The sequence below is a fragment of the Saccostrea cucullata genome, unplaced genomic scaffold (genome assembly GCF_032062105.1).
Source record: "Saccostrea cucullata isolate Sc308-1 unplaced genomic scaffold, CSIRO_AGI_Scuc_v1 ctg732, whole genome shotgun sequence".
Taxonomy (NCBI): Eukaryota; Metazoa; Mollusca; class Bivalvia; order Ostreida; family Ostreidae; genus Saccostrea; species Saccostrea cuccullata.
In genome coordinates, this window is record NW_026924338.1 from 77883 (window position 1) to 104195 (window position 26313).

The 26313-nt window shown below is 32.0% G+C and overlaps 1 protein-coding gene and 1 pseudogene across 1 annotated transcript in view; both read left to right on the top strand.

The window, feature by feature from the left end:
• Positions 1–5747: 5747 nt before the first annotated feature.
• LOC134266237 (uncharacterized) lies at positions 5748–7728 on the top strand (annotated as a pseudogene).
• A 3724-nt stretch (positions 7729–11452) lies between these two features.
• Positions 11453–26313, top strand: part of LOC134266238 (uncharacterized) — a 35049-nt gene continuing 20188 nt past the window's right edge. Inside the window, exons 1-8 of the mRNA XM_062748461.1 lie at positions 11453–11526; positions 12090–12136; positions 12242–12473; positions 12889–12999; positions 16168–16258; positions 21972–22120; positions 22649–22699; positions 23812–24041. Coding sequence (XP_062604445.1) covers positions 12092–12136; positions 12242–12473; positions 12889–12999; positions 16168–16258; positions 21972–22120; positions 22649–22699; positions 23812–24041 — 909 coding nt within the window. The 5' untranslated portion in view covers positions 11453–11526; positions 12090–12091. The remainder of the gene's footprint in view (positions 11527–12089; positions 12137–12241; positions 12474–12888; positions 13000–16167; positions 16259–21971; positions 22121–22648; positions 22700–23811; positions 24042–26313) is intronic.

The window sequence follows — 26313 nt, forward strand, 5'->3', positions numbered from 1 at the left end:
TGACCTTGAAGTTTGACCTACTTTAAAAAAAAATGATCGTTGGCCTTAACTTCGGAATGGTTAGAGCTAGGGCTTTCATGCTCTACATAAGTATTCTATGTGACAATACCTTTCATTTGATACTAATTACATTGACATTTTGACCTTTACTTTGGAGATTTTTGTACTTATTAAAAAAAAACCTAAACATTGGCTTACTTTCAAATTTCACAATAGTTTTCAAGTGAGGATACCCTACTTTTGGTACCAATTATTTAATTTGCATTTAAGAAAAGATTAATCCTTGCTATGTTGCCATACGGGGACATCAATGTTTCACAAACACATCTTGTTTCTGAGAGCTACAGTTCTGCAACTAACGCGCCCTGTAGAAATGGTTTACAGGTCGATCGGACCCAACCCTCTTTAAAAAAACACCCTAAATAGTTCTCAAAAATCTAATTTCGTGCGTATATGTGTGATTGGGGTGGAGTAACTTGGTTTACTTTTCCGATAAAAAAAACCTAGAACATTGCAGAAGTGTTTATGGGTGTGTAGGGGGTGGGGGCAACCGGTATCAAAATATAAAATTTTCTGTAAACAAACTAAACTCAGAAAAAGTGCACCTTCTTTTGCAGACTCACTCTTCTTTTCCCTAAACCACTTATATTGTTATAAATTATGTTTTTTTTTAATTTGTTCACACGTTTACGTTGAACTTTTAATACTGTCACTTTTTCTAATCGTGTTCCTAAAAATATAACCTGGAATACATTAAGACTAATATGTAAGTTACTTCGTATATTTTCGTCGTCTTTTCACCCTTGACCAGAAACTCGGTAGTCTGTAGATTATCTGTAAATCTGTTAATCTGTAGATTATTTGATTCAATCAAATAAAGAGGTATAAACGTTTAGGTGCATTTAAAAAAAAAACTTATTTCAGCATTTATCTACAGAATTAATTAATTAAATCATGGTCATTTGCTTATGTAATAATTTTATCCCATAGTATAGTAATGATTTTTTTTTAAATATTGATTTTAAAAAATACATCACTAAAAAAATCGCTCGCATAGCTGTTAGAAAATAAATAATATACTACTACAAGTTTTAGTAAAGCTGAGATCTCGCGAAAATCAAGATTTCAGAGGTATTTGCCCGGGGGTAGTGGGTAGGGGTACTTGTCCAAATTTCGACAGACATAATATCTTTCCTGCCCTTTGATTGTAAATACCTACCATAATTCTTTCATTAATTTAATAGTGAGATATGATCTAACAGGAGAAGCCAGCGAAAAAAATCTGACCCCCGGCTACCCCCCCCCCCCTGCTGGCAATTAAAATTGATAATTCGCACCGAAAAGAAATTAAATCTCTGTTGGTCTTTTAAACAATTTAAACAGAATGGAAAGAATTCGATGGGAACATACGTATAAACATGCATGCAGAGGTTTTATGTCGTAGTCGTTTCTTGCAGAAAAAAGAGCCATAATTGTTCAATGGACAGGACATACATAAGCGATCTTTTACGGCAATTGGCGATATCGTGTACTGCATGACTACATGTATTCCAAAATTGAAGGTTTCTCTGTAAAGTTCCTTGTCTCGTGGACTTTTTTTTAAATTATGTGACACGTATAAAATAAACCCTTTTACTTTGTTGTGCTCCTGAGGATGAAACTTTCAAACATTGTTTTAGTCCGTTAAAAAACCGTTCAATGAATTTTGTAACAATATTAAACTTTATAGCTAGCGCAACTTTCAGCTCTTAAAGCAACGCCTTTGCGAAGAGGAAATTCGGACTGCTGCATATTCATTCGATAGAATTTTTTTGATGCAGTAATTTGGACCACAATGCATCACTTGTTAAAACTACGTTCTCGCGAGAATAGCAGCAAAAGTTCAACTAAAAGTAGACATGATCTGATTTAATGGATACACATTGAAGATAAATAGTAAGCAAAAAGTTCTTCATTTACTTTCGGCACTGTTCAGTACGAAAGACGAATAGGGCCACCTAAAAATATTTTTATCTCGTATTTACGAGAAAAGATCTCGTTATTACAAGTTAATTATCTCGTTATTACAAGTTAATTATCTCGTTATTACCAGAAAAGATCTAGGAAAAAACGAGAAAAGATCTCGTTTTTACGGGTTAATTATCTCGTAATTACGAGAAAAGATCTCGTTATTACGAGTTAATGATCTCGTTATTACGAGAAAAGATCTCGTAATTACGAGAAAAGACCTCGTTATTACGAGTTAGTTATCTCGTAATTACGAGAAAAGATCTCGTAATTACGAGAAAAGATCTCGTTATTACGAGTTAATAATCTCGTTATTACGAGAAAAGATCTCGTTATTACGAGTTAATTATCTCGTAATTACGAGAAAAGATCTGGTTAATTTTCTCGTAATAACGAGATCTTTATCGGAATTTAACGCTTTCTTGGAATCAGACTATTGGGAGATGGATTTTATCTAAATCGAACGGATGATTTAAATACATAGTGCGATATCACCATGACCTTATCACCTTTTTGTTTGTTAGCTTGCTTGTTTTTTTTCCCTGCTGCAACAATCTATGTGGTGTCGTTTTTTGAGTAAATGTAGTCGGAGATATAATAATCATTATGCATGGCCTATGATTTGTTATTTTCATTCTTGTTTTTTTTTCTTTATCGTATCCTTAGGGAGGAGGATGTTACAATAATGCACGCACATTTCTATTGTTAACACCTGACCTTATTTTGTTTCGTTTATTATTGTTGATAAGCTACTTGTTTTGCTTATTACATTGTTTACAGTGCATGCTTTATATCAGTAAATGATTTATTTCGAGTAAATATTAAAAACATCAATCAGATCTTTGTTTGTTAGACGTCAAATTAAAAGTGTGTAGAACATTCGTAATATTTGCACGACTTTGGACTGTGTTTTTTCAAAAGAACTTTGTAAACGAAAAAGTTACCAATGTATTAAGATTGAGAAGGTATGCGACACCACATTTTTGCTTCATGAGTTGTTATAGTATTAACATTTTAGTGTTCAAAAGCGGATACATGCTTTCAATTACTTTACAAAAGTATATTTTCAGAGAAAATGGAAAATCATATGAAAATATATGTTATAACGAGATCTTTTCTCGTAATAACGAGATGATTAACTCGTAATAACGAGATCTTTTCTCGTAATTACGAGATAAATAACTCGCTATAACGAGATCTTTTCTCGTTATTACGAGATCTTTTCTCGTAATAACGAGATAATTAACTCGTTTTAACGAGATCTTTTCTCGTTATTACGAGATCTTTTCTCGTAATAACAAGATAATTATCTCGTAATAACGAGATCTTTTCTCGTAATTACGAGATCTTTTCTCGTAATAACGAGATAATTATCTCGTAATAACGAGATCTTTTCTCGTAATAACGAGATAATTAACTCGTAACTAAGAGATCCTTTCTCGTAATTACGAGATCTTTTCTCGTAATAACGAGATAATTATCTCGTAATTACGAGATAAAAATATTTTTTTATGTGGCCCTATTCGTCTTTCGTAGTTAAGGCTTTTTTTTGTCTTTTTTTTTTTTGAAATGTAACCTACATACGACGTCATTCTTTTTTTTTTTTTGAGAAATTACAAATGATATAGCATAACTACTATTTTCACGATCAAAACATTACGTTTTTATTAGTAATGGTAAATTATTCCCATTTTTTTTAAGATACGCTGAATATTTTTTTTTCTCCCAATGAATTTTGATTGCTTGAATCGTTTAAACGAAGATTGAAAATACTGACAAAGTTGTATTATTTAGATAAGAATGTACTATTTTCATTTTCTTATGACCAACACAAATATATCTAGTTAACATTCCTTCCAACATAAAGTTTTCGTAGAAGAAAGGCAAAAGGCAAAATAAAATTTTCCTGTAGCAAGAGGTCAAAATGGCGTAACGTCATAATAAGTTTTACTAGTGACGTAAATGAGGAAACGGTAGGCCCAAAATAGGCCCGCAGCACAAAGAATGTTAAAAATAAATTTAATTTATATCTTGAGGTTTATGCCCTCATTTTAAAATTAGAATTTTATTTAAGATTGTTTTTATAATAGGATCTACTTCTATGTAAATGCATAGATAATTTCCATTAAGAGATTCAGACAGCGTGATTTACTAGATAGATGTATAAATACTTGGTATTGATGGACGGAAGCGATTTTGATATACGTATTAAGGTGAAGACCACTTATGCCTAGTAGACACATTTTTTCAAAGGTTTTTGTTTTGTCCTGTAAGATCTTAAGCATTTTCAGCAGTTACACAGCCATGTAATCATAATAAATCATCGTCGCATATGTAGCGTAAAGATTGTTGTAAAATGTTTTATGCGTCGTATTGAAACACAACACATTTCCACAGAGGGGTGATATGCAGATAAAAAAAAAACAAAAAAACATTTGATCTCATCATGCTAATTTGAATATATTTGAACTTAATTTTTGAAAAATCACAAGTACATGAACATATATGTTTAACTCCAGCTTATGTTATGAAGCGACGCAAAAGCTATTTCAATCAAGGATTATTTTTGAATCTATTGTCTTGACGTCAAGTGTATCATTATGACATCACAATGGAGAAAGCGCTCATCCGTGTACAGGAGAAAATGAAGTGTTTTTTTTTCTGCACTTGCCAAGAATCGGAAGGAAAAACAATTGTAAATGTAAATATTTAAAATTAATTACTCTAATATGCCAAATCTTATTATTCATGGATGAAGGTATTAATCTAAAAAAAATATATAATACAGATACAAGTTCTGTGAAATAACTTCTTTCTATTCAACGAGTTCAAATGTCTGACTCCCCCCCCCCCCCCCCCCTCCGATTTAGGTGACTAGGGAGATACATCTCTGAGTGTTCAAATTATGAGGGATTAAGCCTTTGAGGACTGTGCACTGATTTATAGAAAGTATTTTTACTGATATTATTGTAACAAAATAAATATTTTGGAGATAAGAAACGGAGTTTGAAAAAAAAAATGAAAGTTATTTTCGTGACCACTGTTGGTGATATTTAAATCATGCTTCACATATGAAATGAGCATCAGCTGCAAGAAGTTCAGAGAAAGAGTATTTATGTATCTAAACATATTGCCTTTATTGTCCTTAAACTATGGTGGCATATTTCTGCCCCTTGTGTGCAAGTTATTTTTCTATCAAATATGTCGACATGCAAGATAAATATGTTGACATGCAAGATAGTTATGTCAACATGCAATATAAATATGATGACATGCAAGAAAATTGCAATCAAATAAAAATTATAAAAAATCTTCAAAATTCTCAAATATCGGCTACTTGTGACATCCAACATGCTAGATGCTACTTATTTATGTTAACATGCAACTTATTTATGTAAACATGCAAGATAAATATGTTGACATGCAACTTATTTATGTCGACATGCAACTTGGTTATGTTGACATGCGAGATAAATATGTTGACATGCAACTTATTTTTGTTGACATGCGAGATAAATATTTTGACATGCAACTTATTTATGTCGACATGCAACGTGGTTAAATTGACATGCAACTTAGTTATGTTGACATGCGAGATAAATATGTTGACATGCAACTTATTTATGTCGACATGCAATTTATTTATGTTGACATGTAACTTATTTATGTTGACATGCAACTTAGGTATGTTGACATGCGAGATAAATATGTTGACATGCAACTTATTAATGCTGACATGCAACTTATCTATGTTGACATGCAACTTATTTATGTTGACATGCAACATATTCATGTAAACATGCAACATATTTATGTCGACATGCAACTTATTTATGATGGCATGCTGTTTGTTTGAAAGAGGGTGCAGTTTAATCAAAATCTGTGGTTGCAGTGAATGAGAAGCTAACCTCTGAACGTTCATCTGGTCTCTTCACAACTGACAAGGTAAAACTTTGTTTTAAATCTGATATAAAACTGATATTGGATGTAATGAAGATCTTTTGGTTGAATAATCTGGTAATTTGTATAATCCTTACTGATAGTAATTCTTGATATCAATATCTCTTTTGGTCAGAGAGCCCATTTCTTAAATAATATGTGTACTTTATGTTGCTATTATTTGATCAAACATAATACTTTTAGTTTTTCACTATCTTCAGTGGTGAATCCAGGAATCTTGTAAAAAGGGGGCCCCAACCAGTTTTGGTCGGGGTATGGGTCCACGACCACACCAAAAAAATTGATTTATTAAATCTTATGTGTATTTCGGACACAAAAGGGGGAGCCCGGGCCCCCTGCTCCCTCTAAACCCCTCAGTGCTATCTAACATAAGTTTAAATGAACTGCATTTTTTTTTATATGATAAACTCTTACAAGCCAAATCGTGGTGTATTTATAGATTGATTTAGTTTGATGTAAATTTACAAACGTAGAAAGCAAAACAAAAATTCATTGTGTATAAAATATTTTCCCCATTTTTTTCAGCGACAAAAATACAATGGTTGAAAATATCTATACACCTGCTCTGGCTCAACGTTTGGTTGTGGACGGACTACCTCTCAGCAGGAAGGAAATGATTGCTGTTTATTACCACTCTGGTTATACCATTCAGGAAATCATTGGATTTCTTGCAACCAGACATAACATTACTCTTAATGTGAGACGAATTCATCAAGTTTTAAGGGAAATGGATCTGAAGAGACGAAACAACCAGCCACGTTTGGAGGACATTGTAACGGCTATTCTACATGAACTTTCAGGCTCGGGCGGTGACATAGGCTATAGAGGAATGAGGATGCGTCTGCTAATCGACCATAACCTCAATGTGTCTTGTGAATTGGTGCGCCTTGCATTAACTGTTTTGGACGCAGAAGGTGTAATAAGGCGTAGACAACGTCGTCTTCAGCGTAGAAGGTACATTAACGAAGGGCCGAATTTTTGTGTTCATCTAGATGGCTGGGACAAGTTAAAACCATTCGGAATTTCCATTCATTGCTGTGAAGATGGCTTTTCAAGACGTATTCTCTGGCTCAGAGCTTGCAATTCTAACAAAAACCCTGAGTATATATCCAGATTTTTATAGATTATATCAAAGAAATAAACGGGGTTCCTGTAGTCGTATACGCAGACAGGGGTACTGAGAACTCCATAGTTCGAGATTTGCAATATGCTTTGCGATGGAATCACCAGGATCCCTTACAAGGACTATCAAGTTTTAGGTATGGATCATCATATATAAATACAAGAATAGAGCGATTTTGGCGGTGTTTACGAGAAATGTGTGGCATTTTTTGGATAAATTACTTTAAGGATATGGATAATTTAGGTGTTTTTGACACCTCCGACATAGTCCACCTGGAGTGTGCTAGGTATTGTTTCTTACCAATTATCACCAGAGAACTGAACAGAGTTATAGAGCATTGAAATGAACACACAATTAGAAGAAACCGCAATGCAGATTGTCCGTCTGGAAAACCAGATGTAATGTATTTTCAGCCCGAAATTTTCCAAACAAGAGATTTCAAAATGCCTGTACCTGATAATCTGAATGGCATAGAACAAGAATATTGTGCCTACCCTCCTGCAAATGGTGTTTCAATGGAATTTGAAGTTATCGGTACTCAAATAAGAATGGAAAACGGGTTGAATTACCCACCAAACACAGTAGAAGAAGCAACAGAACTCTTTATCCAAATAACAGACTATGTAGATTGCTTATAAATTACATGTATCTACATACATTTATTTGACTCTTATCGTTTTAAGGAGGTACATTTTTCTCTATGTTCCGGCAAAGCTTTGTGTATTTAATTGCAAATGTATATTACTAGTAGAGTATATATATAAATAGTACATAATATATGTAATTGTTTTTTTTTTATCTGCTTTAACTGTCAAAAGGTCAAAAATCATAATAAATTCAGAAAATTGTTTTGATTACTGTTGAGTGTTGAACTGAGAGTACAAAAGTTTATTTTCCTATGGAATAAAGAATGCAGTTTGTCAGCATGTTTTTTGTTTTTTTATAACTAGGCCAAAGTTTTAATTCATGGTAAAAATGAATTGTTCCTTTTTAAGAGGGCTGGGTGGTTGTGGCCATTTCCGGACTATATTGATCTTCTTTAGAAGAAGAGCTCAATATATACAAAAATGTTTAAATTTTTAAACTAAAATGTATGAAATTTTTGATTGCCAAATGATAGTTGAAAGCTAAAGATATCGTATCTAAAAAAATAAGTTATATCTGATGGTTAATTTGTTGACTCCCCAGCCTCCTTAATGAAGTTGTCATAGGTAATGCACCTGTAAATAAAAGCTCTAGATGTCTTCTCCCTCATTCAGAGCATACCTACTTGACATTAAAAAACTCATTCTTACGATTTTTCACACACCTTATATTCCAATTTTTATTGTTTAAAATATTAAATTAGTTAACTGCACTTCATACCTTTTATTCTTAAACTGTTGCATGTAGAACTTCACTGAATTCATGAATCATTCAGATGTCTACCATCACATAGGGCCCCACTCAAGTAATGGACAATAGGATGAAAAGCATTTCAGAAAATTTTGCTTTGACCTTGACCTATAATTTATAAATTGTCCACTTGGCATAAAACTTTTATTTCAGTCTCATCACCCCTTACCTAAAGCCATTTATTTTTTGTTCTGAACAAGATTAAGCAAATGAAAAAATTTCAAGGTCACTGCACACCGTATGACAACATACACTCTGTGGAAGTATGAACCAGACTAGACCAAGGGGAGAAAAGATGTGCTGCAGACAAAGATTTTAATATACAATTCTGCTATGACCTTAACCTTAGACCTTGAAACATAGTTCAAGGTCATTGCACATCCTTTAAAAGAGATTTCGGACGGACACACTTATTTCTATAGGTCGCCGCAGAGAGGGGCCCTTAAAAATTTTGTAGTCTACGGTCACGTTTCTGAATCGCAAGGACAATTTATTAAACGAAATACAATTTGTGCTTTGTTGTCCACCTCATATTATAGAAAATAACTTAAACTGCAATATCTGCTTGAATAAATTTTCGATCCTTAAAATCAACTTCAATTTTACCGACAGAAAAAAAAACCCAGAACCGTGCCTCATTGCACATGTCTTGGGTAGTACTAGTAACGAATCTGCACGCATGCACAAATGTTCATAGTTATGTATCACATAATTTCTTTTGCATTTAAATTTAATCATTTAATTCAAAATCTTATCATTTTGAAAATCGATCATATTTAAAAAAGTATATATCCCAAATGAAATGACAAATCGATCATATTCACTGAAAACTTTGTCGCCATTCCTGGGTCTTCAGGCACTTACATCGATTTGTGCATGATTTCATTTTTGGATATTACTGCTTCAATGCGGTTGACAACATTTTGATGGTTTGGAAGCAAAATTGAAAAACTAAAAAAAAAATCCAAAGGAGGGTTGTTAAGATTTCTTAAAAGAAAATTAAATGTTGCTTAACTTTCATAAATCAAAGACTTACTGAAATAAAAAACAAAAAAAAAACCCTCTCAACTTGTGTGTATAATAATATTTTTCAAGTGAATCATTTGGTTCATTAAAACACCATGTTATTTTTCTCTGATAAAGCAAGTTGTGTTTTAAAACCCTTTTTACATTGAACTCACCAGGTTTCAATGAAGATATTATATATGGGGGAAAATGAATTTATTAATAATACATGTATTCACTTTCAATAAAATGGAAAAAAGTAATACGTTGCTTGTCGACATAAATATGTTGCATGTTTATATAAATAAGTTGCATGTCAACATATTAATCTTGCATGTCAACATAAATAAGTTGCATGTCAACATAAATAAGTTGCATGTCAACATAGATAAGTTGCATGTCAGCATAAATAAGTTGCATGTCAACATATTTATCTCGCATGTCAACATACCTAAGTTGCATGTCAACATAAATAAGTTGCATGTCGACATAAATAAGTTGCATGTCGACATAAATAAGTTGCATGTCAACATAACTAAGTTGCATGTCAACATATTTATCTCGCATGTCAACAAAAATAAGTTGCATGTCAACATATTTATCTTGCATGTTAACATAAATAAGTTGCTTGTTAACATAAATTAGTAGCATCTAGCATGTTGGATGTCACAAGTGGGCGATATTTGAGATTTTTGAAGATTTTTTATAATTTTTATTTGATTGCAATTTTCTTGCATGTCAGCATATTTATATTGCATGTTGACATAACTATCTTGCATGTCAACATATTTATCTTGCATGTCGACATATTTGATAGAAAAATAACTTGCACACAAGGGGCAGAAATATGCCACCATATCAAACAGATAATGTATACATAAAGACCAACAACAAACCATCATATGAAAATCTGTGAAATCTTTTAATATTCTAGGGGGGGGGGGGTTACTGAAATGCCTGTAGCTTTAAAATGAATCAGATTACCTTACTTCATATTTTAATCATAAGTCACTTATAATGACTACATGTAGTACAGCACATAATAATTTTGGGAAAATTGATCAGATATTTTTTGTCTAGACATTTAAAACTGCTATTGTGGTGAAAATATTACCGTAAAATTCAAATTAATACTTCCCCAAAAACATCGGCATTACTATATCTATCTATAGTTTCCGAAACAATTTTTATTTTCAATAAATATAAAGCTTATTTTTAAATATCTACAGGAAATTATTTAATTTATTTCAATTTTGTTGTGTTTATTGCATAATAATAAATTCATCTAATAAATTTAAAAAAAAATGGTGGTTACCATGGCAACCATAACCTTTATAAGTAAAAATGAGAAAAATTTATTGAGCGGATATTTTTCACGGAGTCTTGCAATCTTTTCCTTAACTGCATCTGACAACGTTAATTGACAAGAAATTGTTCAGTTTCAATATATTTGCTATAGACAATTGTCCTTTAAGGCCACACTAATTTAAATTCCTGTTCGTCGGACATTTGATGAAAAAAGTACGAGCGGGCTAGCGGTTAAATAATAATATTATTACTTTATTGAAGGCAAAATTCTAAGGTGGGGCGTGAAAAAAAATTCAGCGGAGAATTATGTTTTTCTAATTTGCAGAGTAAGTAGATTAAAAGTACGATAAATAGAGCGGAAATGGTACAGAAAACAGCACAGAATTCCCGTGATGCGGGGATTTTAAATTAATATTATTTTTTAAGTTTTGTTAAAATACGAGCGCGCGTGTCCGACGAACAAAAAATTGTATTGGTTTGGCCTTATATATTTTATTTAAAATTAAAGAACATAAGAGATACTGTTCGTTATCTCAATAACCTTCTATCGATAGGTTTTATGCTTTTGTTATGCACAGGTATTTTAGTAGATAAAAAAACAACGTAGTTTTCAGGGTTTTCCATCCATTTAAATGCCCAGGTGAACAAGTACATAATGGTAGAAAACTGAGTATATTGTTCTAAATTTTCAACGGAGATTCTAAAAACGTAAAGTTAATTACTTCAAGGTAGGTCTTTGCTAAATTGGTTATTCTTCTTACATGGTACTCCATATTTAAACCATTATTCCACAAGAAAATGACAGTTTTTTGTGTATGGACAAAAGAATCAAAACAGATAGATTAATATTGGAAACACCCTAGAATCAAAATGAGAATGCAGGGTAATATTGTGTCAAACAAATCATTCTGACACAATATCACGGAATATCTGGTTTTCCTTTACTGGAAAACATAGTACATGTACCTGTATTATGATTGCTTAACTTTAAAAAAAAAATAAAACCTGAACAGGTGAAGAAGAAAAATGCAATCATGACCTAATTTATCTAGATGTTTAAATGAGTGCCATAGAAATTTGTGTTTAAAATAATTCGTGTCTGTAGGCACCTGTTTGCCTCATTCCTCTCAGATTTATCATTGTATGAAAACGAAACTAACTACTTATTATACATTTCCTTTTATCGCAAATTTTATTCATATTCCTATCTTGTCGAAATAGATACGTTACTTTTGTTGTCAAATTAAAAACATTTCAACTGTGTTTTACAGGTGTGTAAAATCTTTTACAGAAATGATTCAACAAAGTTTAGTGGAGATGGTCTTTGTTTTATCTGTGGTACGTTTGTAATAGCATTATAGTATATCTTAATATTATCGATTATTGAATATAAGGAGGTTTCAAGCAAGAAAAAAAAAACATCAGTGTATATTTCTTTCATAGGTGTGTGTGAGATTCTTAGAGAGTGCGTCGTGTACACAATCAAGAATAACAGTGACAAGTACCAAATCGTGTCCTAAAAGTAAGGAAGAGTGGGATCTAAGAGCTGCTGCAAAGGGATGCTCGCTTGTATCAAAACAGTGCGGAGATAATGAGGAATCCGTTTACCACTGTGTATTGAATAGTTTTGCTAACGATACATTAGAAGTATGCGCCCCAAGAGCTCGAATATTAGGTAACTTAAAATATAATGTATATTGTATACGATTTTTTTTAAATCTAATTTTTTAAGATTATTTGCTAATATAATATTTAGATTTAGTGAAAACAGTTGTCTGCATAACAGTAAAACTTGATAAAATTTAAAGAAAACACTACTTGGCGATATGAAAAAATAATGACATTGATTTTTATTTGTGGATAAACTTGAGGTAAACATCAAATGTATTCGAATAAATTATCCTTAGCTATAAAGCATTTTCTAGACGGCAGATTAATTTAACTTGCTTGCAATATAACATGGATAGATAATAAATGTTATTGTTAATCATTAAAACAGAAACCCATCTGGTTCTGATGTCCAGACTTATAAATTTTCAACCAGTGTTCTTAAAGTTAATTTCCATTTGTCTGACCATGGGGTTTTACAGGACAGGTATGTGCTGAGTACAACGTGCTGGGAGCTATCATACAAGAAAGCCAATATGCAAAGTGTGAAGATACATGCCCATTTGCATACACATCCACAGATGTTTATAAATGTAAGGGTGACACTATGTATGTGTGAGGGAGAGAGAGACGAAATATTATTATCACATACTGAAATAGAGGTTTTGAAAAAAAAAATACATGTAAGGTAATTGAATTATTTTTCGCCAAACACTCCAATCAAGTCAATATCTTTTTTTTTTTTTTTTTTTTTTTTTGAATCAGGATTGAACTACTTGTTGTCCAAAGAAACATACCCTGAAGCATACTCTCTGTACCTACTGTAAAAATATACTAGCTAGATAAATTTTTATGCAGAGAGACACAGTGATGTAATTGTGTTCGCCCATCTGTATGTCTGTCGGTCTTTTACGCTTCTGGGTACCAATCTCTTATCAACACCTCCTCTTATACAACTGTATGAAATTAAATGAGACTATTACAGAATCGTTATAATGTAGTGTCACTGTGCACCCCTTATTTGAGTTTCTGGTCGGACACATAATTTGGATATATATTGGCAGAAAAATTAAGGAGACTGCCATTCTTTTTCATTTTTAAAAGGACCCCTCACATTACAATTGAATAAAAATGATTGATACCTTCACAGATACTTTACTACATAATGTCTTTGTTTTTCTTTTTTATTCATTTCATTTTATTCAGGTAAAAATATCACAGAATGTCATGATTCACATATTAAAACATTACAGACTAGCACACTACTAGGAAAAAAACGCACACATTATCTCAGCACTATGCTACTTAAAGAAGATTTAATTTAACATAAACATGCAATTATTAATTATTAAATAAATTGCATGACATACAGATGATAGATATTACCTAAGGATAGCCCTTTTTTCTTTTATTGCTTATTGTATGGGCTTCGTCATTATAATCATAAAGGAGCAGGAATATGAATTAATCAGAGCTAAGTGCTCACAGTACGTTTATTTGTCTATTTTTTTTTATCTAATGCTATCACTCTCGTAATTATTTTAGCTATAATATCGAGGGATCTTCATATATATGAATCTGTCACTTATCTGTTTCTTTGCAAATATTTTTAATTGTCATGGTTTAAAAAGACACAGTTAACCTACTGAAGATACAGATATCTCTAAAAACACTTGGCACTTTTCATACAATGCCAATCGACGAAAAAGCAAGAAAGATTGACTTTTCCTTATTAAAAATTCAAATTAAAAAAAATGTGTTTGTGAAACACTTAACCGTATGGCAACATAGCAAATTCTAAACTTTTTTTAAAAGCAAATTTAATAAATTGGTACCAAAAGTAGGGTATATGTATTCTCACTGGAAAACAATTGTGAAATTTGAAAGTAGGCCAACGCAGCACTGTTAAGGCTTACTATGAGAAATCGACAGAAAAAAGAAATGCAAAAGCGGGTATTGTTTTTAAATCTGAATTCATTTTTATTCAGCCGTTTTATTATCACAGAACTTAAATACTTATGGAAATAGCATATTATAACCTACTCTGTACTGTATGAAGTTTGTCCAAATCGATGCACAGTCACGTGATGAATGCATAGTACGTTTACTGAATGTAGGTCATTAAACAATTTCAATATCGCAAGGGCATACCTTTGAAATTAAAAATGAAAGATATTAATTGTTTCACTTACTATGTACTATATGGAAAGTGCTGCTGCTTTGATTAGAATTTGCCTTTTAATACTTAAAATTTCAAGTAAAGGACCCATGTCGAAATATGTTTGATTTTTACCAGACATTTTGTGTACTTATAAAGTCACCCTCTCGATTTAAAGAAAGCAGCAGCACTTTTCAAGTTATGAAACACAACCTTTATTTATATACAAAAAGTGGTTAAGATTAATTTAGTGCATGTCCTTCCGAAATAACGATTTAATAAGGCACCTCGATGTAATATATACCTAACCTGAACATAAAAACACGACAAAATTATTTAAATACACTCTCTCAATAGTTAATAAATTATTGCACTAAACAAAGGATATACATTAGTATTAATAGCATATTTAACATCTGTAAATAACATTCCGTTTAATAAAAAAACGTATTTTTCATTGTTAAGAAAATTTCCTCAATCTGCCTCTCACAGCTCATGAAATACATTATTTTCACAAAAATGACGTCATCATTGACAAGATCATCTAAATCAGTGATCTGTTTATAACCAGCTGAATGGGGCTTCATAAGCAACTTTTTTTTAATGCGTTGATTAGATTTTTTGTTGATTATTATGCTGATGCAGTTTAAAGTTGCTAATTATTTTAAATTCTGGTATTATTAGGAATACATAATAGTAATATTTTATTATGACGTCATAGTAAATTTTTTCCGTATAAATAAGTCCCCGCCTCCTTATTTCAACCTTAAAAATGCTGCTAATTATGGAAGTCTTAGCCCTAACCGTTCAGAAATGATGACCAAGGTTAATTTTTTTTTAAAGTAGGTCAAACTCCAACGTCAAGTTCAAAGGGTTAAAGTTCTTTTTATCAAATAAAAGGTCTTATGGAAGGATTAAATATGTAAAGTAAGAAAGCTCTAGCCTTAACCCTTTAAAAACTATGGTAAAGCTTAGCTTTTTTAAAGTAGGTCAAACTCAAAGGATAAAGGTCAATGTTCTATCCCATAAAAAGTCTTTTCACAAGATAACATATATGAAGTATGAAAGCCCTATCTCTAACCGTTGAAAAAATATGGCCAAGGTTAGAGTTTTTCCACAAGTAAGGAAATCTACAAGATAAAGGTAAAATAATCAAGGTTAATATTGGTAACCACTGAATGGTCTTTTAACAAATAATACATATGTGAAGTATAAAAGACCTGGTATATACTGTTCAAAAGATATGGCCAAAGTAAAAGTTTAAAATTTTCATGCAAAAGTGGGTCAAACTCCAAGGTCAATGTTAAAAGGTCAAATTTTGAGGTACCCAAAGAATTGTCTTGTCACAAGGAAAACACATATTAAATATAAAAGTCATGGCTCCACGTAATCAAAAGTTAGGTGTAAGGTTAAAGTTTTTGCCGACAAACAAACGGACGGGCAGACAGAGAGACAGACAGACGGACGGACGGACACGACGAAAACTATATACCCCCGAAACTTCGTTTACAGGGTCATAAATATATATAAAGTGAATAAATATATTCTATAATGAGTTAATTTTTTTTTATTCTATTATCATTTTTTTCTTTTATTACAACAGACCAAAATTGTTTTAGAAAAATTGCCAGTAAAAACAGGACTGACACAATGCCAGTAAAAGGAAGGGACGACATCAACTCAAACATTTCCAGGTATTTAAATTATTTCATAATTCTTCTGAATAGGAGGTGGTTTCCAACCTTTTGTACGATATCATGAATGAAGAAAATGTAGATATTACAACCCCTGCAGCAAAAAGAGTCCTCTAAAAACAATTCCATATTCAGAAAAGGGGATTTCAACATCCACAATGCACCATATCTTTTTTGTAAGATTACTTACATGTTAAATTTCAGCCCATCTAGCATTTGGTTTGAAAAAAAATCTTTGTATTATTTTTAACTTCGGCAGAAGTAAAACGAATTAATATAATTATGTTTATCTCATCTGAGCTATGACGTCAAATGTATTTCTGACGTGTTTATATATACTGCGACACGGGACTTCATTTTATACAGTCTCATCCGAAGGACCATTCTATATGTCCCAAACCGGGAATCAAATCCGTGAAGTAAGGATCAACTCCTTATTTTGTACTTCTAAATTGGTTAACTTGTAACTTAATTCACCACTTCAACAAGCTGGACAAAAGAAATACAAAATAAAACATTTTTATTTCTCGAAAACCACTGGTCTAAGTTTAACCAAAGATATCAGAAAACAGCCTTTTATACATGTAAGAGGGAATATAAATCGTCCAATAAAAGGTCAAGTCCTATTCAACGGGGTTTTAATGACATACATGTATGTTGTTTTTTTTTTATCTTTAAAAATCATTGAAAGAACCAGTGACCTGTCTGGAAGATATAAAGCAAGTACAACAGCTTCGTTGGGTACTATTAACTCTAAATTATACACATTATGGATAAAGAGGGAAGGGTCTGTTTGAAATAGCAAATAATTTTAATTTTGTGGTATTTTGAAGACCTTATATTATGTGTGACGCCATAGTAAACATTTCCTGTACAAATTGGGTCCCACCTCCTTACTTTAACCTTAACTGTGCTGCGAAAAGTTTAAGGTTGAAATGACTTACAAATTTCTTTTAACGTAATATGAAATCAGTAACGCCGCAATAACATTATTACGTCAAAAGATACAATTTTAAAGAGACTGCACCATTTTCCGAGACCTTTGACGAAAAAAAAAAGATTTGAGATAATCAAAAAAAAAATTTTGAAAGGACACATCTTACACAATTTTGTAAAAAAAAAATTCTAAAATCAAATCAGAGTCAGGGCCGCCTTGTTAAACATAACGAACCCAGTTCCTTTCGTGAATTCAATGCTTTTTTAAATAATGCACAGTGGATAAGAGTTTGCTAAAACTGGGATCAGATAACACATAATTCAAGTATGAAGGAGAAGAATTTGCTTCTCAATTATCACAATGTAGTAATGATACGGCTGTCCGAATGCTTAAAATGCCTTGAAAATATACATCTTATTCTGAGCTAGATTTAAATTTTAATATGTATTCCTTGTTTGAAATAGCAGACAACTTGAGAAGATAATTTAATCAGGTTTTATTTAAAGCATTTATGTGATGTCAAATGACTGTGTTGATCACGTGACAGATATTTACGATATTCCTTATTGTTGCATAAAAATCGCTTCGGCACAAGTGCAAAACTACGGCGCCGCTGGAGGGCCAGGCAAAAAAATATTTTTATTTGTTCGGACAAATTAGAAATTCGTTCGGACGAATTAGATATTCGTTCGGACAAATTAGAAATTCGTTCGGACGAATTAGTTATTTGTTCGGACGAATTAGATATTCGTTCGGACGAATTAGATATTCGTTCGGACGAATTAGTTATTTGTTCGGACGAATTAGAAATTCGTTCGGACAAATTAGAAATTCGTTCGGACGAATTAGTTATTTGTTCGGACGAATTAGAAATTCGTTCGGACAAATTAGAAATTCGTTCGGACGAATTAATTATTTGTTCGGACGAATTAGATATTCGTTCGGACAAATTAGATATTTGTTCGGACAAATTAGAAATTCGTTCGGACAAATAAGTTATTTGTTCGGACAAATTAGATATTTGTTCGGACAAATTAGAAAATCGTTCGGACGAATTAGTTATTTGTTCGGACGAATTAGTTATTTGTTCGGACAGATTAAATATTTGTTCGGACAAATTAGATGTTTGCACAAATTATCTTGTAAAGAGAGATATACAATTTGTCCATCCCTTTTTAATACATAAATAGCTCTTTGGACCATGACATACACACGTTGCAACTAGGCATGTGCTATTAAAGTCGGGTATGTTGATTGTAAATATTCTGAAATAATGGTTCTATACCGGTGTATATTATAGGCCTAAAGTCTGCCATTCTGAAAGTATATTATCTGAGAGCCCACTAGTAAATTCAAAGGGTCAGTTACTTCTTATCAAACATCTTTTCACTCCCATCCCTGACACACTTATAAGATTTGTCATAAATAAACATCATCTGGTTCTACCAGACCAACTTTTGCTGGTGGTGTTAAATTCGTAACACAGGGGTGACAGTGGTCAATTACCGCTTCTTTGAAAAGATGAGATCCACTCCTTAAGGTTTTATTCATACCGCATGCAATTGGTACGGGAAAAAATTGGCATTGAACAAGTAAGCCCCCCCCCCCCCCCACCACCACGAAATAGGACTGTCAACTTTAGGCAACTTTTCCCGTGTCCCCCCCCCCTTTTTTTTTGCTAGTCAACTTTTCAGGTAAGTATTTTTTTTTCAGCCTCCCCCCCCCCCCACTGCTACGTGGCTGTATTGTATTATATTAAATAAACTTCGGACTCAAAATATGAAGCCTCTCATTCGATGGGTCTTAATTTTTTAAGGCGGGGCTTACTAGCTAGAACATTTGTGGTTTGGCTTCTATACCGCTGTTCCCACATTTAAGTATTTTGAGATAAAGGAACAAAAAGAGGGAATCTCATAAGTCCATCTCCAATGGATTCTTTCGAAGATCGTTAAAAACTATCATTAAGTATCTATACAAATTTTATTTTATATTTAAGTATCAGAAAAGCGCATGAATTAAAACATGCAGGTATAATATTGACCAAATTAAACACACGCCCCTTTCCGGGAAAAGGATAAAAAAAAATTTATGAATACATTTACGTTCCTAGAAAGTGTAGTAAAAATTAAAAACACATCATAATTTAATGCAAGTTAAGCTTCTCAATGATTAAGACAATTGATCGTTTTTAAATAGAGGAGGGGGGGTGTTACTTGAAAATATTTTGACATTCATTCATTCATGATTTATTTTCCCCATAAAAGGGGTTGGTTTCATAATTCCTCTTTCTATTGAGTCATTGGCCTATCAAACCTTCGAACTGGTATTCAACTGTAAAAGCGTATAAACAAATTAAGAAATGCTGAAAGTGAGATTAAATAGTTTGTTCGACTACATGTACCTCTCCAATAAGGGGAGGGGGCTATAATTATGCTCTGTAAATCAATGGACACGGGCTCGCGAGTCATAGGAACAACCTGAGATCAATACGAACAGGTTCATTTTTGTGAAGTTTTCTTAATTCACAAACAGGAATATTTAATTAAAAACTCAATGAGGACCTTTTTTCATTTTATACACCGCATATGTACCAGATTGATTGATTGAATGTTTTACGCCGAATCGGCAATATTTCAGCCACATATCGGCGATATATGTATCAGAAATGTATTTCAAAAATCATTTACATGTCATGATTACTAAATTGCAGGGTAGTGAATATGTACATAAAATTATAAGAAAGAGATCAAAATTAAAACGACTTATCTTCAAAATATTTATTGATAATGTTGTTCATTAAAGTTATTTTGCAAAGAATCAAAATAAAATGAACCGTCTTGATCTTGGTGCAAATCGCACATTTATCGCGGTGTCCTGACAGTTGTTCACATTTTCTCTAATTTGTCCGAACAAATAACTAATTTGTTCGAACGAATTTTTAATTTGTCCGAACAAATATCTGATTTGTCCGAACAAATAACTTATTTGTCCGAACGAATTTCTAATTTGTCCGAACAAATTTCTAATTTGTCCGAACGAATATTTAATTTGTCCGAACAAATAACGAATTCGTCCGTACGAATTTCTAATTTGTCCGAACAAATAACTTATTTGTCCGAACGAATATCTAATTCGTCCGAACGAATTTCTAATTTGTCCGAACGAATATCTAATTCGTCCGAACAAATAACTAATTCGTCCGAACGAATTTCTAATTTGTCCGAACAAATAAAAATATTTTTTTTACCTGGCCCTTCAGCGGCGCCGTACAAAACAAAAATATTGTGCAAAGTTTGTTACATAAATCAATTCATCGTGTTTACTAGTAAATAGAACGTGCTGGGGGCAGGTTTAAGGACAGATGATACAAACAATTTTTTTTTCTTTGAAAAAGATTAGATATCATGTCACAAGTTTAGAAAAGTGGATGGTTCTTAGAATTTTTTCTCCGAAGAACTGGAATATGAAAAAGACTTGGAAAATATTAGTAATATTTCAATGAAAACACAAATAGAGACAAATCACATTCAGTAAAGGTTTACAGGTGAAAATAAATTTCAGAATATGTTATCTTGGCGCTAAAAGTGTAATATAAACTTAAGAAAAATATACCTAGCCAGGTGAATTTTATTAGGAAAAGCTAAATGGTAAAAATAAGCCTATGTGATATTGCCAATTTTTGGTCATTTCGATCTTCCTTTTAAAATTCACCTGGCTTGGTATATTTTTCTAAGGTTTATATTACACTTTTAGCGCCAGGATGACATATTCTGAAATTTATTTTCACCTGTAAACCTTTACTGAATGTGATTTGTCTATATTTGTGTTTTCATTGAAATATTACTAATATTTTCCAAGACTTTTTCATATTCCAGTTCTTCGGCAAAAAAATTCTAAGAACCATCCACTTTTCTAAACTTGTGACATGATATTTAATCTTTTTCAAAGAAAAAATTTGTTTGTATCATCTGTCCTTAATTTATACTCGTTTAGAAAATATTTTACGAGAAATTAAACTTACCAACAGAAGAGGGGGTATTTTCCACTCTTCATCGCGATTCATACAAAAACGGATAAACTACACACAATCCCACAGCAATATTCAGTTAGAGGACATACATCTCTTGTAGATTCACACAGAATATGTTCAATTTGTCCTTGTTTATCACTTGTGCCAGTCCAATATAAACACGATTCATAAATTCTAACTCTGTCTACGGACGTGTAAGGGGAGCGTTTCACACATATTTTTTGGCTATTGTTTGAGTATGTGCATATCGGACAAGCAAAAAGAATAAGTATATTTAAATTTCAAATGTTCAACACCATAACTGCACACTCGAGCTAAAAAAAAACAATCCTAACACTTGAATTAAACAACAAGTCCCCAAAATAAATCTACATGCCATGTAAAAATTATGACACTTTCCCCGTCACGTCAGCTGAAGTATGCAGTGGCTTGACGTCATATTCTATTATGACGTCATATGTAGGTAGTTCAGAGAAGTTACTAGTTTGAACAGTTTGATATTTTACGGACAGCCTTATCCTAGCTGCGAAGGTAATCGAGAGTCATTATGAAAATGAGGCATCTGTATATGTTGTGCGAATCAAGAACCCTTTAGAGTTAAAGTTCGTCTTTAATATGAAGTCATTTTTATTGTATCTATATATATATATATATTTATATATTTTTCAAATCCGATTACGAAAAGAAGGACGAGATTTACTCAGGTGACCATTGTGCCTAACAAGTCTTTCCCTCTCTCTTTTCAGTTGTACCCAGGAAAATTCGAGTGAAACTTCAGAGAAGAAATGGATGATCTCTACAATTGTTTTGATATTAATCAATGTTTTTTTAATTGCCTGGATAATTTATACATATGATCTTTCAAAAATAAGAAAGAAGAAAGGAAAACATATGGGTTTGGTTTTCTTTTAATTGTTCGTGTTTTGAAAATAAAAAAAAAAATGTTAACAAACTTTCAGCAAGTACAAAAAGTTTAAAGATTAATAGAAAGAGACGGACACTCCTCTAGGCTGACAAAATTGCATACTGTTTCAAACTTTTCTCCAGCATAACTCAAGAGAAAACTGATTCTTATATAAGCCTTTTTTTAAGATTTTAAATAGATAAATCATTTTTTTTTTTTCAGATTTTGTTTCCAATATCAAAGGTAATATTAATTTTGAAAATATAGTGAATTATGTGGAATTCCGGTTCACTATGAATTCGTACCTATTTCAATGCTGTTGTTTTTTTTCATTGCGTAATCGGACATCCTTTCAATTCAAACACAATATGTATTTGCAAGTATTTATGGGATTAAACATATACAACTGTATTTGTTAAAATAAATATTTTTATTTTAATTATAAACTTGAAAACATCATGAGTTATGCAATTTAATACCTTTTCTTGAAAACATATAAAGCAATTTTTTTGTGTACAGAGGAAGAAACCCTCCTTAATAATGGTAACACTGGAGCAGGCAAAAACGAAGGTAAAAAATCCTTCATTTAATAGATTTAATTTCTTCCAGAAAAAAGTTAAAGTACATGTGTAGCAATATTACCAGCGTATTATACATGTAGTGTTATGGGTAAAATCAAGAGGAATGTGATTAATTAATTAATTCCTTATGTGAAATCCTGAGGCAGAGACTTCGTACTACATAATCTTAAAAAAATTAAAGACATGTACACCTCACACGAGATATCGATTGATTGATTGATTGTATATTGTTTAAAGTACTTCTCGAGAATTATTTACTCATATGGAGACGTCACTGTATGCCTCTGAAGGGCTTCAATTTAGACCTATACTCGGCAATTAGGGTTAATGAGCAGTGAGGGTTCTTCATCGTGCCAACGCCTACCGTGACACGGGACCTACGTTTTTAAGGTCAAATCCGAAAGACCCGTGGCTTTTTTTTTCTATCGCCGAGCGCTTGGCCAAGGAACAGTCACTACCTATGTTAATGTCTTAGGTATGACGCGGCGCTGCGAATGAGAATCGAACCTGGACCTCCCGAACACGAAGTAACACGAAGTGAACACTCTTCTACTAGGCTACCGGTATTTGAGATATCAAATTCATTTCAAGATTTATTTGTCGTACTTTTCTTTCATAATATGAAGTATTATTGTAATGCCTGCGACTTTAATGTGTGGGAAAAACCTTTGAGCATAAAGAGTGGGCGGATTTTTTTTCTTCCAAAATCAATGGCAATGTCCTTTGTGTGCAAGATAACGATATTGGGGTTATAAAACGTTATAGAGTGATGTTGAAAGTCTTCATAGACTCTGCATTAAATTAATATTGTCTTGGTTTTTTTTACTAGTTTCCCCCTTTTTGAAATGTAGAATTTCTTTTAAAACGAACCATCCATCCATTATCCATACATCCATGACGTTTTTTCACATATTATTAATTTAAAATAAGAAACCTTTACAGAGTATTTTTATATGAAAAAAAGAACGTAGCTTTTAAACATAAATGTATTTAACTTCTATAACTAAGAATTCCTACATCCTAGCCTCAAAAAAGGAAAAAAAAGTGATCAGATGTACTAATGATAGTTTTATTTTTTTTTTATTTTTCTTTAATTTATAGTCCGCCATACTGGTGTTAATGTAACATGTGTTTACATCGGGGAGACAGTTTTAACAATGGCTTTGTCAAAAGAAGACCGTCCTGAGAATATAAAAATTCTTGGTGCATCTGAAAGAATGTCTTTATTGTTCACTGGCAAAAATACTTTTTTTGGCAATGAAGCATATGATCTATACATGAAAGAAGAAAAAGAAAATTGGAGATATGAGGATAGATTGAAATTAAGTAAGGTAAGGAATACTTTACCATTTTTTCTTCCAAGAAAGTCTATTTATATTATTACTTATGTTGTTATTGTTATTGTGATTTTGACTATCCTAGGTGACTGTCAAAGGTAATTTGAAAGGAATCATATATTTCACAAAGGAAGTCGCACAATATTATTTTATTCCATTTATTAAATAAGCCCAAAATGAAATGATTTGACACATTCAAATGCATTGATTAAAAAAAAATTTTTTTCTTAAAATTTTCTTTCGTGCTCGTCATTTTACGTTTCAAGAGGATATTTTCTAGTCTGAGAACTTGAAAATATTTTATAATTTGGTAATAAGTCAGTGTCAAAAGAAAAAAAGATATGATTACATGTAATAAAAGAAGTGTCCTTATGTTGTGTAAAGCCCGAGTAAGTACAATTGTGTTGAAAATGCTGCATTCAAGTGCGTCATGCACAGTATATACATCTATACACATATATAAAAAGTTAAAACAACAAAAAAAAAAAAAAAAAAAACAGAAAAGAATCATAAATTAGTTCCTACCATGAACTATTAGGTCGTACCTAATATATTCTGTATATATATCGTTAAAAAATATTCACCATAATATTACAATCCAAGCCTGATATGTTTATATCACAACATACATTGCAAATTCAATCAACATCACTAATAGTGACTAGTATATAAAATTGTCACCATAGAAGCAAAACGTCGTAAGTCTGTGCATCATTTTATTTCAAATAAGAGAGAAAATGAAAAAAAAACTGTTTCATTCGTAGAAAAACAAAATGTGTTAAAACTTTTCAGTATTCTGCAGAATAGCTAAATATCTTTAGACATTGATGAAAAAGTATTAAAATGTGTTTTATACCATTATTTTTATTAATTTTATACACTTGTGACCTTTTGCCTTTGAAATATAAAACTATTTTTACGGGGATTAAGATCGTAACTACAACATACTACCTTTCTGCATACAAGTAATAAGAACACTACCATTAATTTATATGGTTAAGTGACAATGTGTTTTTACTACAATGTTTATCATGTTACATGTACTCAACTATTGGACAAAGGTTGATTACATGAATGTGTTTTCATGTATTTGCTACTAGATCAAAACAAGAAATATTTATATTTATTAATCTAAGCAATCTCCACAGTAAAGGAACCTATTAATTTTTGTAAACTGAATCAGCAGTTTCTTAAAAAAAATTAAAATAAAAAAATAATAATATCAAAAACAATTTGAGTTATCGTACATCAGATCACTTAAAAAGATTGCTTATATAGGGAAACATTACAAATATGAGGTTTTTTGCTCTTAAGAATTGTTACATAATGTTACATTGTAACTTGCTATGCTGACCATTAGACTGCAATTCGAAGCATCAACATCTGGAGAGATAATGAACAAGAAAATTGTTCATCAAGATTAAGTAGGTAAACATTTAAACAATGACATTGTGTCGAATTAAAAAAAAAGCTTCATTTGAGGTGAATCTAAATTGCTACTTGGCAAAACAAAACAAAAAGTAAGCAAATTGAACAGCAAACTAGTGTCTCTGTTATATTTATGGGAATACGAGTGAATCTGAATCGTCATTTTCATCAGGTTCCTCCAACATGTTGCAAACACTTCCCCTATGAGGGAGCTGGGAATAAAGCTTGTGGCAGATTCGTGTTATGACATTTTTCTTGCACAGACTCATTAAGTCCTTGACTTTGGCATCTGAGATTGGAACTAATGAGGAGTAGAATGGTTTCAGATGATATTTTTTCATGTTTTTAAATTTGGCCCCTCTGGTTCGTCCACTTCGAATATCAATGGATTTGTAATCTGGTTGACTGATTTCGTATTTAAAAAATATCTTGGTTGGATCTTCCTTTCGATACTGGAATGAATGAATATTATTCCATTTTACTCTCGATCCATCTTCAGCCTGCTTTCTATTGCCTATACAATCATCCGTAAGCTCTTTGAAATCCATAACTTTCTCATTTTCGAACTCTTTCACTTCATACTTAGGTGGGTTTACTTTCGCATTGCGGACACTATGCATTCAGTCACTGGAGGGAAAACATCTCAAAGTGTTTATTTGATCTTTCAATCACGGCATGGACAGAATCCCCCTCCATCTGTGAGCATCCCCGTTCAAATTAATTGTGTGTTATTTTTTTTTTTGCATGGAAAAATTAACAATAGAGAAGAGGCACATTCCACTAAATGGTAAATTTCTTTGCTGGCCAGTGCAACTATCTGAATTGTACAATAGTTTTT